This window comes from Rhyacophila brunnea, unplaced genomic scaffold (assembly GCF_057557595.1).
Source record: "Rhyacophila brunnea isolate RB1 unplaced genomic scaffold, BYU_Rbru_1.0 scaffold_10, whole genome shotgun sequence".
Classification (NCBI taxonomy): domain Eukaryota; kingdom Metazoa; phylum Arthropoda; class Insecta; order Trichoptera; family Rhyacophilidae; genus Rhyacophila; species Rhyacophila brunnea.
In genome coordinates, this window is record NW_028232752.1 from 22,375,872 (window position 1) to 22,398,504 (window position 22,633).

A 22,633-nucleotide genomic window follows, 5' to 3' on the forward strand; every position below is an offset into this window, starting at 1 on the left:
ACAAGATAATAAATTAATATTATTGAACTTCGTGTCCAATATTATAAATAGAAAACTATTATGCTAGTATATAATGTAAAACAGTAATCAAAATACTGTTGATAAAGACATAAATATTAATTAATTCAGTTTTTGAAATAAACATATTAATTTACCATTTCGATTGGAATTTAAATTATATCACTTTGAGAAATTAAATTTACATAAGTGTCCACTTAATATTATGTGGATGGTAACAACGCTTATATAGGATGTTTCAATAAGAACTGACTGGTTTTTTTTTGTATAAAAAAAGTAATATATAGTAGTAGTAAGTAAAGTAATGGTAAGTGTGGGTCTCAGGTTCGAATCCTGGGTCTGACAAGTACACATATTGTTTTTCAATTTGTGTGTGAGTCAGGGTATGGACCTAATAGCTTGAGCAAGTGGCTGACATCGATTTCTCGTAAAAACCAAAAATCTGTTAATATAAACCTCTACTCTGTGGAGGCCCATATGATCCTATTAGGATCGGACATGGTCGGAAAAGTAAAGTAATAACAGAAATATTTTTGATTTTTTTACACCTATACATGGAAATTATATGAAATATGTAAACTCCTCTGAGAGACAATCATTCTTTAGGTTATGTTTTCCATGAGTTCAACACAATATGCATCCGTATATTATGTTTGAGATTTCTAGCTTATCAGCGTAAACTTTAATTTTGAAAATTCTCTAAATTAGTAACAAGCGATATTAAATCAATAATCTTCAATAACCCAGTGTTTCACGTGTATATCAGCGCCATCCTGTTGAAACCATATGATTTCCAAGTCCTCTCCATCCAATTCGTTCCGAAAAATATAATTATGTTTCGGTAATCTATTCAATTGCATTTTCAAAAAAGTACGGCCCGATTACACTTCCTGCCCTGAAACCACACCAAGCCATAACTTTTTCAAGATGGAATGCTTACCCATAAACTAACTATTTGAAGGTTTTCAAATCTTCAAATCCAGTGGTTTTTTTCATTAACGTTACCGTCTTGTTTGATCCATTGGCACTTGATTTCAACCGAAAATATCATATAAATTTTACCACAGAGTTATAGTTGAACAATCATTTTTATAATGACTATTTTTCCATATCTATAAACTGTTCATATCAAATTTGAAATCATAAAGTGATACCAGTGCAAATTGGTGGCAAATATAAAACTGTCAGTTTTTGTTGAAACACCATAAAGATTTATAACTAAGTTTTATCACATTTCACTTTGATTACAAAAATTTAAAAAAAATCTTTTGTACTTATTAGTTTACACATGCCTTAAAAATATTATTTTATTTAGTCTATCAGCTAGGTTCTTATAATTTATATATATATTAATAATCAATAATATCTGGAAAATGTATAGTTATTAGTCAAAGATTGAACGTGTGTTTCAACTGTAGCATAATTAAAATACCTAATATTATTAAATTATAGATTTAATCACTGTTATTTTTTGATGAAAGAAATGGTAGATACGTAGGTATTAATAAATAACAAATAAATAATTTTGTTGGTTACTCGTATTTTATTCATTTACTTTTTGTAATATATTCACAATTTATTTGTTGGGGACAAAACCTGTCCTGATTGATGAAATAGAACAAAAAATAAAATTACATATTTTATTACATTTTATCACCATGTTCGGTCTAAGGGGATCATAATATGAGTCTCTACAGAGTGGATATTGTATTAACAGATTTCAATTTTTAGGAAAAACGTAAAAAATGAAAAATTACATGTCAATTTTTGCCAGATTGTCAATGAAATATATGTTATTTTTTTAATATTAATGTGTTTCTTCTTTTTGGAAATATGTTTTTTGTTGATATGAGTAAGACAGAAACTTTATCCTTTCAGGTGAGCGACCATTTCGATGCGCTTTGTGCGGAAAGACATTTTCTCGATCGACCATTCTAAAAGCGCACGAAAAGACGCACTATCCAAAGTACGTGAGAAAATTTCTCTCGCCGAGCCCCGTCGACACAGAAGAAGAGAGCCCCCACTAGGGGCGGATCCCCGTAGGCCTTCGCCCCCCGTGCCACGCTTCGCAACACGCCACCGTGAAACTTCTGTGAAATTTCACACAACAGTAATCTCTTCATTGAAACATATTGGACATTGCATTGGAAAGTGTTTTTAAAACTCGGGGAGGTTTTCGGCTTAGGGAAATCGACCCAGAATGTGATTTTATTAAAAAAAGCCGCAACTGTGATCTGAAACGATAAGATAAATAATTGATATAAGACGTTATTAAGGATACGAAAATAACTGTTGTTAAATTTTCCAGCAATTTGGTTATATAATCCGTAAGAGGTTTTAGATGAGTGCCAGTTTATTGGTGGGTTTGCGTGTCTTGTCAAAACGCATGTGTTCTAAATTAATAGTTATTGTGTTGAGACAAACGGAATGTTCTAAGAATATTCTGCATTGTTAGTTTTTGATTTCATCTCAATTGTGATATTTAAAGAAGTAGTATGAGCTTGGAGTCACATCATTAAGTAAAGCGAAACTCTTGTCATTTAAATGTAGTATGTATATTTTTTCTAGAAATGCTCATAATATATTTTTGTTGTGCTAGCCTGAGCTGTCATTTTATTTCGTTTGAGAAAAGCCGCAGTAGCGCCTCGTGCACATTACTAATTAGATGTGTATCTCCTGAAAAAATAGTTATTCATCTATCAAAGTAGGATACAGAAGCATGATTTATTTATTTGATTTTTAAATGCATACAGAAATATTTTTGATTTTGTAACACATGAACAAATCTTATCTTAATTGTTCAATTCCCTCAAGCTTTATTATAGAATTTATCAAACTATTTTTTATCAAGTTCACACAATCAAATAAGTATCAAGAATAGTCCTATTGCTTATTTAAAAAACTTATTTTAATTTTAGCAGCAGAAACCGATAGATTGGAGAATATAAAAGCATTGTCATTTTGAAATGAAATTGAAATTTTAGATAAAATCTGTGTATGAGATGTATACGAAAGTTCGCAAAGCATTTTTGCTTTAAAAATATAATATATCAATGCCATTTAACATAGATTTATTGTAAATTAAAACACATAAATTTCCCGTCTGTTGATTTGACATTATAAAGTAATCTATAATATTTAAAATGTATACTATTTCCCAACGCTTAATTTTGTTTTCATTAGTTTTTGAACATTTTGTAGAATTCTGAGAACTTTTTACATTTTTGAGTAAAGGAAAGGCAGATTTTTCTTGCATTGCGGCCACGACAAAATCACTTTGGAATGGTGTTAGTTTGGTTTGAAAGTAACGACCCAACACTTAAATGAGTCACCTGCACTGCTACAAGAATCTGACACCATACTAATTAACGATGTGAACTTTGTAGATATTAATAAAAAAAAATGTTTAAAATTTTATTAATAATTGACGATAAATCGACAGGTGTGTTATTTGTGTGTTTTAATTTATTATATATATATTTATATGGAACCCGTAGTCGCCATCAGTATTATTGGTCTTCGGTATTGTTCGCTTAATATTGCCAGTAAAAACGGATTTGTTCTTTTATCACTGTTTAATTATCATGCAATCACATATCTGGAAGTATTTCCTTCTTGATTTGAAACATGGTGCTTTGAATGTGGTAAAGAAAGGGTGTTTTGTATTTTACAAAACCCCAAGTGTGATAATAAATAATTGTAATACATAAGTATGTTGAAAAGATCTCATATGTATAATGAGACGGTTGGACAACGGAGAATGGTCTCTAGTCTTGATGGCAACTGTTTTATTGTAGCTTGTTTTAACTTCTATGTTTTTCTTTATAGTTTTTGTTAAAAAAATAATATTCATTTAATTATAATATTATTTTCGCATTTCATTTTATTTTATTTAGGCGCTTGTGACCCACGAGCCGCCAGTGCTTCATTTATATTAGATAATATATTGTAATAAATCCAAAATGCACGTCATGTTATTTTCATCTTTGAGTTTTTGGCGGTAAATTAAATTACCAAATCATCCTATTACTTAACTAATGCGAGTTTTTTTGTTCCTCATATTTTGTACATACAATATTTTAATTAATTATAAATTCTAGCGATATTGTTTTTAAAACACACTTATTTTATTGAATATGACAGATAATGCATATTACTTGTTTAATGTATAAAACTGTATTCAAAATGCCGACCGAAGTGTTTTTTTGTTTTCGATTTTATTGCTTAAATTTGTCTGTTCTTTGGGAGCAAGTCTGGTATTTTAAAATCTAATTTTGGCTGAATAATATCAGAGCTATATTATTAGTTGTAAATATCAACAGTGTTTATAATGAGAGTAGCAAAATTTCTTATCAATACTTATAAAACTATACAAATGTAGGTAATGAAGGGAAAAAAATAATTAATTAGAGTTGATTGTCTTTGAGAAATTCTTTGCCACAGAGCAGGACAATGGAAACTGAAATAAATAGGATAGAATTGATAATTATTATGATTATAAAAATAAATGTATAAATTTTGATCGTCAAACTGTTATTTTTAATATATCGTTTGGTTAAAAAGAAGTGCGTTAGCAATCATATATAGATACTTAGGGGATGTTCGTGATTATGTAAGGGGATGTTATTTACTTTGTTGCAATGCCAGTCTCTTTATAAAACAATGAAATTGTTGAAAAAAAAATAAACTCAGTAAATTTAATTACTAGATAATATTATTATTTTTTTTAAAACTTTATTTAGTATTCATTTTCCCAATTTATTTGTGGAAAGTTATGTTTTTGTTTCGTATTTATTGTTATTATTTTTAGTGTGTCAATCACATTTTTTTAGTTTATTTATTTAATTGTGGAATGTCGAAAATTAATTGTGGTGGGGTTTATTTTTAATTGAATAGTTTCGCCATAAAATGGTGTATGGCTAAATTTGGATATTATAATATTATAGCATTTCACGCGTAATACGTAAATAGAAAATGTTAAGGTATTTGGGCGATTCTTTTGAGTATGTCCTATAAGGCTGTGATATTTTGATAAGGTAAAACATCTGGGAGAATACAATCGTATTAAAAATTAGATCTCAAATTGTGATTATTAACGGATTTTTCATTACGAGTGCTATACACAGTGAGATTTATCGTGGGTTCTTTTTAACGAAAAAAACCTGAGTACTTTTATTTGTGAATGAATAACATTCCAAAACGTTAAAATTATTATAGAAACGAATAAGTGCCCATTTCATTTGCGGACGCTGTCAAGAAGCGCTGATTCGTGTAGAGACGGAATGGTGACATTGCAACAAAGTAAACACAGACTGTTTGTTATAAAGGTTTATATTATTTTTTTTAAATGTTAAATCTAGATGAATGAAAAATATGTAAATTGACAAAATATCAGAAATGGAGATCGAAAATTTTATTGTAAAATTAAAGGAAATTCAAAACATTTAGATCTATATGATAAATATAAAATTTTAACACCATTAAAAGTAGATATGAAATGGGGACGCCGTTGTGTCATTGAGAAATAACCCTTTGAGATTTAAAAGAAAAACCTTTTTTATATAAATATTAAACCTAAACAAACGAAAAAGAAACATAAAAGGCATTCTAGGATCACTAATTTTCATTAACTTAGTTCAATATTTTTTATAGGAAAACCACAAAGGTAACCCTGGAAGAAGATTCAAAAATTTTGGGCAATTCTAATAATCACGGTATTCTTACAAATTATAATTTGGCAGCATCTTCGGTAGTTTCTGGATAATTGTGATTTTAGTTCCAAATACGGCCGGCAGACAATTTATTTTGGTCACATTATTTAAGCAGATTTTACAATTTTGTAAATCTAATGAAGTCACTTAATTTTAAATATTATTATGATGACGTTATTAGTGTTCTCTTTTATTATCATTCTCGTGGTAGCTAAAATTAGTAAAACCGGGATCCCGGTATTTATCGATACCAAAATACCGGTTTTTAAATTAAAATACCCGTAAATTCTGTATTAACTAACAGATAAATTTATATAAATACTATATCTTAAATGACAGCATCATCAGACGACAGTGAAATTAATGACTTTCGTTTTGAACGGAGTTCAGCAAGAGCTTTAAAATGCACTCTCTCTCTCTCGACCTCGATTTCTGGACAGTCGTGTCTTGTTTCGGGACAGTATTTTGAAATAAAATTACCATTATCCAAAAATTACAAAACCTGCGAAACTTCTCACGTGATTGATGATTGTGATTAAAAATATCGGTTTTCTTCGATTTGTCAAAAACGCTGATTTTTTTTTAAATATCCGCGAACGAAAATATGACAAAAGCGCCCGAACTTCAGCGTCTTCCGCAGCCCGCCGACACAAACCATTAGACGTTGCGTTTGACCCCAACATACATCTTTCGAGCCTTCCTCCGTAGTAAGTATAGTAGCCATCGACGGGGTGTAAATGTTGAAATGTAATGTAACGTCTAGTCGTTGTGTCGGTGGTCTAAACGCTTTTACAATACATTAAAATATTCGGTCTCCATAATTTGATTATATTGTTTGGTAGTGTGTACATATAGACAAACATAATATCAGTCAGTCGAAGTATTGGCGAATGGTTCTTCCATTAGCTTAGTCTGATGGAGCCGCTTCTTCTCCGCGCTGTTCACTTAGTTTCCTTTGAACATTCCAAGAAACATGATGCAGGTTCAAATGCCCATAGAAAAATATGTCCAATCATTTTTTTTTAAATATATATTTATATTCCGGCATAGTACCTAATACTAATTACGCGTAAAAAAACGTTAATTTGTGAACATTGTCAGTACACCTACTCCTGTCATATTAGGTCAATATAAATTTGCATAAGTATATAAATATAAAATGCTAACCCAGTAACAACATACCAATAATCAACACTCACATATTATGGTGTACTACGGCCGCCATTTTCAAAAATGGTGGACAATTTTATTATATCAGCTACATCTCATTAACGGCTAAAAATATCTAAAAATGTTTCAAATAAAGGTTGAAGAAAATTAAAAAATACATATCTTAAATTATAATAATTTTCATCTCATCTACAATGGTTAACAAGCTGTAGAGTCTGAAAAAATGAAAAAAAAACAATTTCAATCAGGAATTTGATTTTTTTAATTTGACTTTTGTACGCAATATTAAAAAAAAAATGGCTGAACATTTAAAATCAGGCGCTGTTTTCCAAGATGGCGGCAGTGGTACTTACTGGAAACTAGTGGTATGCACGTGCAAAGCCTCCTCTTTAGGGGAATTACTTGCTGGTATAACCTTAATATGACGGGACTAATAATAATGCAATCAGGTTTATGTGGCAAATGCTACGTTTGGCGAGTTCTAGATAGGTACTATTTGCTCAACGCACCGTGGAGCCCATAAAAAAATTAAACATGTGTAAAAAATACCATAGAATAATATTAGTAATTGTCAATTATTATCAAATTTAATGTGGTGTGAAGATGTTTATTTTTTGTTTTCCACCTTTCATGTAAAAATAATGTTATCTTTCTATGGACATATGCCTGTATCACGCGTACCCACTATCCAATAGCTTGACGTCAATTTATTGCCATGAATTGAGAGTTTCTAGTTTGTTTGATTATAAATCTGGTATATTATAACATTTTTTTTAAATATATGTCCTACTGCACCCCTTAAAATTAAAGTCATCTATCTGCTCATATAAACAATTATCTGAATTTATCATTGATCAGATATTAATATGTTTAACATATTAATAGGGGTGTATTCATTGTTTTTCTTATGTGTAGATAATATATTATTAATATTTTCTTCTTCCGTGTTTTAATTTTCAATATCTTTTTATTTCATTGGTCAATATTTAATATGAACATTGTGAAATGATAATAAAGTTTTTCTCTAAGATAAAAACAGAAAGATCACTCATTTGTAATTAGGTTACATTTTTTTATCCAAGTAAACAATATAAAAAAATCTGCCCCCTGTTAGATAATATTATTAAACATTGTAAACTGTATGTATACAGTATGCACTGCTATGAGTATGTAGAAAATATGTAAAACTATAAAATGCACTCACGAAAATAATTTATTTACACAGATGGGACAAATGTAAACAGATTCAGTGGCGTACTAAGAATAAATTCGTGATATATTGTTTTCAGTAAAATAAAAAAGAAAATGGTTTTTCATTTAGAACATAATATCGTCCCTATACATAGCCAGACTAACCAATTTAACTTATTAAATAATTTAGTATATTTAAGAAATTCGGGGACGATAATATTAATACAATTGATTGAATTTAACAATTATTTTTGAAGCTACAGAAAGATAGAATATAAATGTAACTTTTTAACCTTTAATTTTCAAAATTATGTAATTTCATTAAGAAAATTTTCACATTCTTAAATCTTATGTATTGAATTAAATACTATATGATAATCGTTCACAAGTACATATAAAAACGTCTTAAATAAATTAGGGCCTGACCACTTATAATTGTTTATGAATCGTGTTCGTAATTTTATTAATCACCTCGATTTAGTTACAAACTTGGCAAAGATTGTGCATATATAATATTTGCGTATATATAATTTTGAACGAATCGTAGGTCAGGTCAGTAGCTCATGCGATAGAAAAGTCACCCGGATAGTTTCAGAATATCCAAAACTGTCTCCCACTTGACGTAACATTTTTTTCTAGGATTTGTTTTCATTAACTTAATATTTAATTAATTTGCGAATATTTTTGTTTAATCAATTCTTAGTACGCCACTATATGTACAGAATAAGCTTGATTTTCCGAAGTTAATAATTATATATCGAAATTTTCCGAGTGTCATCGGGAAAATCTTATGAAGTTTTTTGTGTTCGATAATCCGGATTATTTATATTTCACGTGTTCTGGTTAATCGAGCTTATGCTGTAATTCAAACTGACACTACAGACTCAACAATGTTGCTATTTGAAGGGCTGCACTAACCGATTTGTTTTTAATTTGTATAGTTACTTGTTACCAAACTGTAGAGCAATACTTGACACCTTTATTGATGTTCCTCTCCTTATTTTAAGAAAGATATAAATATTTACAAGAAAACATAGCAATAACTAAATGAATAAAAATACATTAATATAAATAATAATGACGAATTATCAAGATTTGTACGAGTTTTTTATTACTGATAGTTTTATAAAAATAGATACACACATTTAAATAAAAAAAATACTATTTTATTTCCTAACTTCCAGAGATACTATTTATGATTAGTATATTATTATAAAATAGATATATTTATATGTATTGTAATTTGTATATAAGTAGTTTAGTATATTTGATAGGAATTCTCTTAATGCGTAATAATTGTTTTCGACAGTGAACGCTATCACCCCCAAGTGCAGTTATTCAAATTTTAACAATTGTCCGTTATTCGACACAATTTAGTGCTACCCTATTATCACCCACACCAGCCTAGATTTATCTGCTACGGTAACTATTGCATAACACACTGTAAAAATGACATAGATCTATTATTGTAACCAGAACAAAATTAATAATATATCACAGGTGAAAGTAGTGAATGACCATGGATGTAAAACATATTATCAAACACAAGCACTGTAAAAATTGTACAATTTATAAATATTGAGCTACCTATTTCATTTTACAATATATTAACCACAATAATAACTACAAACCGTTGACTTTTTTCGTGATGTGATTTACAAACCCTGAGTGTGCACTTGATAAAAAATAGTTGAGAATAATTTTAATATTTTAATAATTAGATTGTTTCTAGTGGCACCGAAGCACTAACTCTGTTCATTTTACCAGACGAAAAAATACATACTTAGTAAAATCTTATCATTTCGTTCATTCACTAACACAATAGGAAAGTATATTATGTTATATATTGCATACATTACGATTATTATCTAACGAATAATTAATAATGAAATTCGTATGTTTTAAAATACATGGATAACCCATCAAAACAGAACTTTATTCTATTAATACAATCGACCGAAGGTACTTGATGGAATTTGAATTTAAATGATAATGGATTTAAGTTTTATTAATTAAATAATTATTCCATTTGAGTCGTTTTTTACTACCCGGGTTTCGTCTTTCGGCATCATCATTATTTTACAAGAACTTTATTCTTTTACAAAATGATAAAAAAAATCCTATAATTTTATTTATAGTTGAAAGTTATTTCGGTTGTCTCACAATTATTAAACCTACAAAGATAAACGATTTGTCTTTGTATTAAAATCACAGAAAGAGACAGGATCCTCTCCCCCTTTCACTCCAACAACTATTCAGGAATAATATCCTCAAAACTTAGTATTTTAGAAACCATATTAACTTAATAAACATTTCTTTGCGACAGGCTTTTTTGTCAATAAGTATCGGTATTTATTAACATTATCAATGCTTTGAAGATTTGGTATCAAAAAATTTCGTATACAATGATATCTTATTGTAAAACACATACAATATATTTTTTAAAATAACATAATATATTTTACATTCATGGGAATAAATTTATGAATACTTATTATTGCGACCACATTTATATAAATTAGAGTGCCTCTTGCCTGAATAAGACTTACTTGAAGGCTGCGAATCACGATTAAGTATTAAGTAGCAAAATTTAACCACCAATTGATATAAAAAATTACATTACTGTGGGTTTTCCAACGAGATATTTGGTGTGCCTCAATTACTAAAATATAACATTATCAATGTTCTCTCTCTTTCATTGATTTTGTCACACAGGAGAAGATAAGTATTTTAGAACAACAGTATTTGTCTGATGAGTCACACTAAATTTCTCGTTGGCTGAACTATACTCGAGTTGAAAATTGTAAAGTTATGAGATATGATATGGCATTTGGCAGAAATATTTTCATCCTAATTCAAGAATCTTTTTTATTTTAATTATTGTCATTTAATTTCAAAGTAATTCTAAACAAAGTTTTTCTAAAATATATTGTCTTGAACAGTAAAAAAATCATCAAACTTAATTTTTTTTTAGAAAAATGGTATTCTTCAATTATGTTAATGAATTGTTTGTTTAATATTTCAATTACCGAAATGTTTGTTAATACGTCTTTAAATTAAATCCAGAATGTGAATAATGTAACGGTTTAAAATATTTAATTTGTTCAATCATTGTCTCATCATAAATATTTGACTTTTAAATTTTTCTAAACATAACATTTATTTCCTTTGTTGTTATCCTTATAGGCACTGTAATATATTTTTGGGTAAAAAAACGAATAAGCAATAATCAGCAGTACCTTGGTATGAGTGACATTTTTTTGTAACTGTAACTGTAAAATAATATTTGTTCTTTATGACCTGTTGTTAAAATGTTGGATTGTTTTTATTTTCAATTGATCAATATTCGACAAAAACTTGAGAAAAAAAAACAAATAAATATAATCATATCTTTAAATGCAAAAACTTAGATGCCTGCACAAAAAAATCAAAAACAATGAATGATAATTATTATTATATTTGTTTCCATACTTACGTGATAGAAATATCTGAACTGGCAGTTGTCTTGATTTGTAATGATGTAAAAGCCTATATATAAACCGAATACTTTTCATACTTTTAAATCGGATTCGTTAGTGACATCGTTTGTTGTTGTTTTTTTTTTAAATTAATTTAACCAGTTCATTTATTTAACTATTAAAATGTACTGAATTAAAAGGGAAACATTCTCCAAAATACTATGGTTTGCACACATAAAAATGTTTCCACATTGTTTTTATAAAATTGTCAAGGGAATGATGTTTTTTAATAATAATTTAAATACTTATACTCGATCGAATAGAGATTTTCATTAGAAAAACAGTCAGTAATATAAAAATAATATTTTTTAAATAATTACAAAACACTGGGGAAAAAATCAACCTAATATTAATTATTAGTGAAAAATATACCCACGTTAGTTTTTTTTATCATTAATAATTATTATTAAAAAGTGCTATGTATTACGTAAAACAAATCTAGTTTTTGCCACTATTAGCGACGTATATTCAAGTTTTGTAAATATTTCCACAAAATATAATAATTATAATTAATACTGAATAATGCCGATTTATTTAGGAAGTTTAAATAATATGTTCCTCTAGTTACAAATAATAATTAATTTTTATTAAGTTTATTTAATGCAAAAAGGTGCACAATTTGTAAGTGAAATGTAAAATCATAACTCTTGACAATTTAAGGCAGCATTGTTAAGTTTTCTTCTCGTAACACTCGGGTGAATTTGACAAGAAAATAATTGCATTATTTTTATTTCATTTGGAGTGAATGTGGTGTAAAATGTAGTATTGTTACCTACTATTGTATGTTTTGTTAACAATGTATCATCATAATTATGACATATTAATAACTATCAGAAGATTGTCTAGACGTTCTTTGTAATTTCAAAAATCATTTACATAATCAAACACATACATTTTATTTAATCAAAATAAAAATAGGTACACAGAAAATATGATTTTAATAATTTTCAGAATTCATTTCAATTTGTCATATAAAAAAAGATTCATTGCTTTTCATATCACTTTAAAATATTGTTTATTTCACAAGACAATTTAAAGTCATCAGATCGTTTCTATCTTAATTTACATGAAAAAATTTAAATATCTGCAGAAAAATAATATTCATTTTACTTTATTTGTTTAATACACACATTTGAAACAAAAACATGCATATCATAGCTGTAAAAATACAATTTTGACAAATAAATGCTATACAAAACCACTAAAATTGATTTTTTTTGTTATATTTTGTAATGTTACATAGGTAGGTATCTATTTAATTACATTGGAAATTAATGTAAGTACCTAAATATATTTTATAAAAAACTAGTTCAGGCCATAATATTTCTAGTTAATATTCGAGATTTTGTTTCCTATTCATAAATTCTCATTCAATCAAAAATTAAAGAAAACATTACATTATGTATTATTATTTCTATTTTTTCTTTCACATTTTTACAGAAAAAATATCTTTTTACCAATATAGCAATTTTATAGTTATAATTTTATTTATATTACGAATGGTATAATATTGATTATTCTGTTTTTGAAACTACTGCATTTGATTACAGCTTGCGATCGACAGTTCACCCGGTTCCAGTCGAAGCGGTACTCCTCTCGGCGGCTGGCCTGCCGCTCTTCTCGCCCTTCTCCAGCGCCGCGCTCTGCAAGACCTGCTACCGCCCCGCTCCCTGCATCACCTTCCACCCCCTTCAATAGCTCCCAGACACTGTCACTCATACCCATATCTCGAAGACCCAACACCTCGTGACCACCGATGCCCGGCATGCTTTGCGGCATTTCCTTCGGCCTGGCTTCTAGAGCGTCATGCAGCTCTTCAACATCCTCCGGGACCGGACGAAAAACCTTTTGTATGCGAGCAATGCGGACAGAGCTATCGTTACCGTTCAGCTTATGTCAAACATCGAGAACAAAACCACCGCGCTCGTCTCCCAGCCGATAAGTTATTCACTTGCGACGTCTGCGGCATGCAGTTCCGCTACTTGAAATCGTTTAAGAAGCACCGTCTCAATCACGCATTAGAACGCCTTCACGGTAAAGGTGGAGAACAACGATCGCATGACTCCAGCGATCACGTATCCAGCACCAACGAAGGTCTCCTCGGAAGATCTGGCGAAATAGATTTGACAGTTGCCAGCTTCCGCCGAGCTCCTTCTGTCACAGATCCCGAAGATTCAGAAACCGATTCCCGCAAAGCAGTCGGTGAATCGAGGATTGATGATATTGACCAAGACGATACCGTGGATTCTCTCGTGCCTCGGGCGACTCCGGAAAAAATGTCAACAGATGCCGGTGACTCCGCCAAAAGCGAAGAAGAAATTGTCACAATTAAAGAATCTACTTCGCCGATACCGGAGATTGTTATTAAAAAGCCGGAAACGTCTTTTGCGAATATCAGTTCTATGGCAGATAGTTCGATTTGTGAACCCGGTAGTAGTGGATCGCGTGCAGACAGCAGTGAGAGACATTCTGCTAGGGAAGTGGCTCACGATACAACTCTGTTAGGCGTCGCGCGGGAGGCTGCACTTCTAGGCGTCGCACCGTCAGAAGCGTCGTTGCTCAGTTACTTGCGGTCAGATTCCGCTGATAGACAGCGCGAAAGAAGGTTCGCCTGCCCCTTCTGCGGAAAATGCGTCCGGTCGAAGGAAAATCTGAAGCTACACGTCCGTAAACACACCGGTGAACGACCATTCGTCTGCTTGTTCTGTGGACGTGCTTTTGGCGGGAAAAGTGACTTAACTCGTCATCTGCGAATCCACACAGGTGAGAGACCCTACCACTGTGAAGCCTGCGGGAAATGTTTCGCCAGAGCCGACTACCTTTCTAAACACTTGACTACCCACATTCATAATGCCCCCCGCTGAACTTCGACATTATAGGTATTGGGTATTGTTTACTCTGTGTAAAAGTGCCGAGACTGTAGTGTTCAAAAGTCAATTGAATTTGTCATCGATCTCGGTGGTATTTTATACAAAACCTGTAGCAAATTTTTAACGTTGTTTCATAAATGATCAAATATTTTTTACAGTACGTTTATTATAATAGAGCCATAGTAATTGTGTCAAACGAAGGAATATGTTCAATATACACTGACAAAAAGTACATAAATCGATTTTACGTTGCCTTATCTTCTCACCGTCGGTTGTTTCAATAATAATATTATTAAGTATAAAAACAAACTTTTTATATCAATTTAAGAATGTTTTATTTGGATTTTAATCACAATAGATAAGTAATGAATGAATGACATTCAGTGCATTATATTGTAATTAATAATACTTAGTCTTCTAATTTGATTATAATATTATCACTGTGAAATGAAAACAACGCATTAAGATTCCCGTGATAAATGATTTTGAATTGTAGAGATTTTTCAGTCTATCTGTCTAGTTATCGAAATTGTATTTTATGTTTTAACGTTAAGGGACACAAATTATCAATGGGGCGAATCGAATGCCATCAATTGCAATATTAATTATGAATTAGTGACGCAAATGCAATATTCACGGGTGATAAACATGAAACTTAGCTAAAACAATTTAATAAAACGAGTTGGGTAAGCACATTTAGTAGAATTAGTTGGAAAATTGCCTATATTTAGAATAAAATCGGTGTCTGTTAACATAATTACTATTCGTATTTGGTGTTTCAAAATTTCTTCTCGCTAGTTTAGGTGCTTGTCAAAAAAAAAATATTCGATACTCTGGCATTATTCGAAATCAGTAATTTTAATCTTTTTTATTACCTACCAAATTAACGATACTAGACTGTAATTAAATATTGGTGTTTTTACCTAAGTGTTTTTTCTTGTAACTTTTGATCTTATATATATTTACACATACGTATATACCTCTTATTTGTAAATCGAAAGAAAATTGGCGCGAAGTGCGTTTCCAAGTGCTGTGATTTTTATAGATGAGACATAATGAAAATTGAAACCATAATGAATGACGATTTTAAACATCGAAATACTAAATAGGTAAAAATAAAAATGTTTTATTATTTATATACCTACAAATACGTTTAAAACATATTTTAGATTAAGATAATCTCTCTGTGCCAAATTGATGTACCTCATTACGTATATTGATGTAATAAGTTTACTTAGCTCTAGTAAGTGTGATTTTGAACTAAATGTTATCTTGTTAATTAATTCAAAGTTAAATGTTATAAACCATGATTGATAAATAATACTGTGTGCACTTTAAATATGACATTTTAATTTTTATAACTGTATATAAATATGTGAAAACAACGTATTTTAAACAGACCGAAATGTTGATAACAGGGCGAGGGTAAATTATAGTCAAAAATTTTGTGGTGGATAGCAAAATCATTATAATATTACATTTCTTTATTTGATTTGACAATCATACTGCCCACATTGTGATAATATACTTCTCTCTGCAACATACTTTTAAAAAATACCGACCATTTTACGAATCACTATTAATTTGAAATCTACCACAAAATTTTTGTTAAACGAACCGAATAATTTTTCAGTACCTTTTTCATATTTATTTTCATTTAAATTTTAACTTACAAATTTTACTAGCTAATTCAATGTTATTTTACAAAAAAGAAAATTAAAAAAAAACAATTCAAATTATTATCTAAAACACGCAACCATTCATCATATTATAAAACGGTGTGATGATAATTTGATATTACTTTTTAGTGTATTTTTTTATTTATAAAAAAATAAAGAATTTAAAATCTCGAAGATATATAGGTACCTACCTACTGATAATTTCACACCTTTACCTGAATTTAAAAACCTCTTTCTATTATTCTTATGACACTCATGATAATTTGAAAGTCAATAAATTATATAAAAAAACAACATATTTAAATCAAATTATATGGTATTATTGACCAGTGGCGTGCGGTACATATATGCTGTAGATGCGTAGCATCCCCAGTAAAAATAATTTGAATATCTCAAAGCTATCATACCACAATAATCTGCCAATATTTAATAAGCTACAAGAAGATAATATGTAGCAATTGGTAGTATGTATGTAGTTATATAGTATTATTTTTATTCACCAGCATCTCTACAAGTAAAAGATACCGAAAAATACTGGTATTATGTATCCTACAGTTTTTTTTTTGCAGAATTCGATTGCAATGTATTTTTATTAAAAAATCTTATTTAATAGTTTAATTGATCTGATTTTTTATTTTTTTATTTTTTTATGAAAAATTAATGGAAGTGGTACCCTCGCTCCTTAAGTCAACTAGCACAATCGAATCCTTCCTGATTTTATTGGAATATTGTATTTTTTCTCGAAACATTTTAATATATTCATATAAGTAATAACTATGATGACTGATGTTGTATTTTTGGATAAATTAGCCTTAAACCGAAATAAATTCACATAGGTACAGAATAAGAAAATAATTCGTTTCGATCAGTGTTAGGGAGTGATGAGTTTAAAAAATGTATTTCCACTGTTCCTATCTAGAGTATAGAGTAAAAGAGAATGTAATTAGAATAATGTGATCGAAGGAGAAGAGTGTTGATTTGTGGAAATGGAGTGTTATAAAATAATATATTGATTACATACTGTGGGTTAATAATTTATTGATTGATCATTTATTTACACAAAAATAATAATGTCTCAAAATCAGCAATTGCATTGTAATAATTAACTTGGTCTTTTTTACAACAACAACAAAAACATTCATGTATTTTGAAGGGCATCATATTTTTATTAATAGTACATTAATTATTATAGTATTGGTAAAAAAATCGTAATAGATACATAAATAAAATAATATATTAAATAATAATTATTATGTATGGTAAAATATTATTTTCGTAAATCTGTGGTATAGTCAATTATTGAAATTTTGATTCATTGGCGTCCGTGAAATATTATTATTAAAAAAGATGAATAATATTATATAAAATATTGTCTTGTAAATTAAATGATCGAGGCTTACTTGGGTTCATTAAACAAATTAAATAAAACGAACATCTTATTTACGATTTGGTTGAATTAAAACATAAAAATCATTTTGATTATTCAGTACCATAACAAAATATGGCTTTTAATTTCAATTCTTATCATATAAAAGTTTAGCTGTATATTTTAAATGGAACTGTAACATATATATTTTAACGATTTTTCATATTTCAAAATGATTTTAAGTAGGCCTTTATCGAATAACAAGAGTTTTTTTCATCCGTCAAAGTGATACATTATATTATACAACAAAATGTACTAAATAACAATTCCACACAGTGGATGCATGTGTCATTATTAATTGTTTTTTATTTAAGATTAAATATCTTACATGCTTTCGTACGGAGTTGAAATAAATTGTAATTCTAACGTAAATTTAAGTAAAATAATTGTTTAGGATTATTCTCAAATGTGCATAAAAAGACATTTTTAAAATCTATCGAAACATTTTCACACAAGAAAAAAATATTTTTAAATTTCTCATGCGATCGATCAGTGATTTAAAAAATTAACACCTTGTAAATTAGATTATAAAGCGATCACCAAATTCCAATTAATATAAGTGTTGCGTTCACTATCATAATGAAATATACAAATTTATACACTACTGTCTAAGCTAAGCGAAACGAAACACGAACCACAAAACAATCCCAAATTCATGTAATATAATATTGTTTTAACTTTAATAGTTAGTCGTTAGATATCAATCGTTTTTCAGCAATAAACATACTAACTACAATATCATTTAACGTATATCCTATACTGAACCTTTATGAAATGCTCTGTTTTAATGTAGACATTTGGGAGGGAGGGGGTAAGTTATCCAAATTCTGTAATAATTACAATTATTGTTCTCAAGGGTGGTCCAGGAGCAGTCTCCCAATATCATGATTTCTATGCACTAACGTGTGCGTGATTCTTATTTAGATATAACATTCTCGTATCATACAGTAAATTTTTCGTGAGCATAGATCGTCTTCCTTGCACTAAAATGTGAGAATCAATCTATTGATAAACTCATTTCCAATTTGAAATAAATGAAAGTTGTACTGAGTTTATACATTCTTTTTTTTTAGCGATATACGACAGTATAGTAGGTAGTATTTAAAATCATGTCTGGCGTCTCATTTAGTGTTTACAATACAAATTTGTGGTTATTGAAAAAGTGGTTCGTGTTTGCTCAGCCTAGGTGTGAATATATTTTAATATCGAAAACACTTTGTGATAGCTTGAAGCACCTAGATTAGCTACACAGAAAATTGATCATCGAATTTTAACGAAGAAACTATTTCACTCGATAACTGCGGTATAATTAATTGATGTTGATTGTTGATAATATATGTAGTTGTTATTTGATGTTGTGGTGTAAACTAGAATAAAAATATAATATTTATTAACATGGGATGCTGCAATCACAATGATTTTAAAATCTCATCCATAAAACGACAATTATTATTGCTCGATTACTTTATTCGTTCGTAAACGTGACCAAAATTCTACTATTTTTTTCACTGCAAAATACACTCATAAAAACATTCATATAAGCAGATTTAAAGATTTTATTGGTGAATTTTCAAATAATATTATATTGATAAGAAAGTATAAACCTAGTTACCTATTTCAATTAAAAAAATAACAAAAAAGTACAGAATATTAATTTATACAAAACGTTCTATCAAATACGTAATTTTGTTCACTTGATAAAATATTACAGTAAAGGAACATAGATAATGGACGTTTTCACTGGAAATTTTATGCTGACTATCCTTGATAAATAAAATTTCTATCAGCTTATATCTCATTTGTTGTGACAAATAATTTTCCTAATTTTCCAATAAGCTAAATATTTAAAAGTTTGATGAAGTGTTTTAAATCGCACAAAGTAAAATAAATTAGATATTTATTAATACCTATTAATTGCAGCGTTTCATAAAATAGTATACTATTTTTTTTATTTTGTTGACTTAGTCGATGTGTGATTCTTTTAGCTATAATAATAAATACATATAATTTAGCCGTGGGAATAAATAAGTAATCAACTTAGGAATTTAAATTTTGAATGAAAAGATGTGGAGTATTTTTGTTACTGTTGTTTTGTTATTTTTGAGAGAATTCGCGTAATACTAATAATAATTATTTATTTGGTGTAGTGTTAATAATTATTTGAATAAAACATTTTCACATAATTTCTATTTCTATAAATAGTAATATTTATAAATTCTGAGTGTCTATTTGTTATCCATAATATATTATGAATGTAAATAGCCATTAAATAATAGTAATAGTTAGGAAAAAATCATTTTTAGAATATATTGTGTAATATAATATTAATTATTATCGTCTATCACAAAAAAATGTACATACATAATATATTATTTTGTTTAATGTGAAAGCAGCATCTCAATGTAATATTGAATGATAGATATTATAAATTACGTATATTATTATTCTATTGGTAAACTGTGTCTTCATTATGATTCAATATTGTAAGGTTTACCATTATCAATTGAGATTGAAATCATTTTTTTTAAACTGATTTAAGTGATTGAAACAGATTGTGATATTAAGCAATGGGTTTTGCAAAACAGAATAATTATTATATTAACAATCCGTTATTCAGCTTACCTATATTATTATTTTAAATACTGTTATGGTTATATCTACAGAAGTAAATTGTAATATTTATTTAATTTAATAAATATTGATTTTTTTCAGATATATGGCTTAAAATTTTATATTTCTCATAGTTAGTACAAATATTTTTATTATTATTAAATGTATTAATACAAAACTACTTACTTATCTTTTCATCTGTAAAATATAGATACAACTATATATACAGAATTCATTTTCTGAGAAATAATGTTTCTTATTTTGTTTTATTTTTATATAAATATATTTTTGTTTAGTGGTTTTTTCGTTTACATGAATGAACGCAAACCCATTGTATGGAGTTAGACTGAATTTATTTTAAGGTTAGAAGAAAGAACTGTAAGAGTAGATACTATGAATATATTTCAATAAAAGATGCAGTTTCCCTCAAACAATGGGGCTTTTGTAACCATATAAAAAAAAAAAATGTTTGAGAATGCTAGAATGACAATTTTGTTTTACAACTACTTTTTATATGTGTTTTTACAACATTATTACAATAAATATATTTATATATATATTGTGTATGGAATCGGATCGGATATTGGTGCTAACTAATGAAATGAAATGTGATACAGCAGATTTTAGGATTAAAGGTGTGATTTTAAAATAGCCCATAAAATATAAATACATTTTAGGATTTTTTTTCTCATTTCACTACATAAACAATATCCATACTCCATTCAAATGAGCCTATACATTTATATTGCAATATTTGCGGGGTTGTGCTAACTATAAAATTGTTTAACCCCTTAAAAGGTTTATTCAAAATGCTTTTAAAAGTATGAATTATCGGATCCCTTCAATAAGTTTTGCATCAAAATCATCCACAATAATAACAACAAAAATTATTAGCAAAACTAAGGAGTTTTTCATCGTCTAGGTACCTGTAAAAATTATATGAAAAGTAATTTACCGATTTCAAAACAATCGCAATAATAAATATATTATTATAGTTAAATTTCACCTAGTTTTGAATACCTTGTCTAGTCTTTGATTGTATATTTAATATTATATATACTTAGAACTGTTACATAGTATATCAATATCACTGTTCATTTTTTTTCGTAAAATCGTACTTATTACTTGTAAAGAATTTATTTTTATGTTTAACTGAATGTCCATCAACACTGCATTATTTTGTAAGTTTTTGATGGGGGATATATCTATATATTATATTCCTTTTAAGACTATAACAGACAATGAAGCCCAATGACAGTAGTGTAATGAAACAATCAAATGCCTAAGCTTTGATATTGATTTTGTGTTGTGGGAATCGAACCCCAGAGTCTTCGGATTAAAGACCGGTGTCATACGCATTGAACTACGAATACAAATTGCAATAGTTACCTCAAAAATATTTTCTTTATTAAATTGAAAATTTTAATTTATTATATTGTATTTATTACTTTTGGAGAAAAACACAATTTGGAAATAAAATATCAATTAGTTTTATAAATAGCACAACCCTGTATCTATAGTCAATGTATTATTGTATGCATCAATAAGAATATATTATAAAATAATAACAAAAGTAACCCCAAGATCTTGGAGATTTCTGTCTTTAAAAAAAGTGATATTGAAACCATGACACGTGTATTGTTATGTGGAAACCAGTGATAAAATATTTTCTCGTTGATGAAAACCAGCTCATTTTCATTCCAAAGTAATTAATTTATTATATTAACATACTTTAACGATATAGTTTTTCGTTGCCTTATTATATGATAAGCGATCTCTGATATGATAAAACATTATTTAGTTACTCATTTACGATAGAGTGGTGTAGAGAGATAATTTTAATAAGGATCTCACGAGTGCGTAACTGTCGGTGTCCATCTAAGATAAATAATTATTTCCAATATTTGAATGTTTAGTGTCATTGAAAAGTTGGAGAAAGGTTAACATAATGACAAGTTGTGAAACCGAGCGATATTGAATATTTACTTCCTTTTTATAATAATTATTATCCAGGCATAAGTTTTGAATGTTCTGTATCTCCTATCTACATACTATATTATTATATATTAACTTCTAAATGTGCAATAAATGTGTGTTGTAGTAAAAATCACTTATATATGATAATAAAAAAATGCCAGAAACATGCAACCCACCATACCCGAAATATCAAAATTTATAAATATTGAAAATTAGATAATATAAAATTATTGTTATGAAAAAATTAAATTGGCCAAATTTATCAGTTGAATAATAACATGTTTCTGGCATTTTCGTATTTATTTTGTTTGAAATAGGACAAATAATTTATATTTCTCAAAAAAAAAACGTTAAAAATGTATATTTGTTGGGATTTAATTTCATATTGAAATATATTTGTTTCATGAAATAAACTGTGTTGTTTTAAATACCTCACATCTTCCTTTGCCCGTAACCCTCATCA

The 22,633-nt window shown here is 28.4% G+C and overlaps 1 protein-coding gene across 4 annotated transcripts in view; it reads left to right on the top strand.

Annotated features, from left to right (window-relative positions):
- The window catches only part of mamo (maternal gene required for meiosis), a 150,779-nt gene extending 134,485 nt beyond the window's left edge, over positions 1–16,294 (top strand). For all 4 annotated transcript variants that reach the window (XM_085952434.1, XM_085952456.1, XM_085952442.1 and 1 more), the window contains one exon: positions 13,159–16,294. In XM_085952434.1, coding sequence (XP_085808560.1) covers positions 13,159–14,472 — 1,314 coding nt within the window. In that variant the 3' untranslated portion in view covers positions 14,473–16,294. The remainder of the gene's footprint in view (positions 1–13,158) is intronic.
- The last annotated feature ends 6,339 nt before the right edge of the window (positions 16,295–22,633 follow it).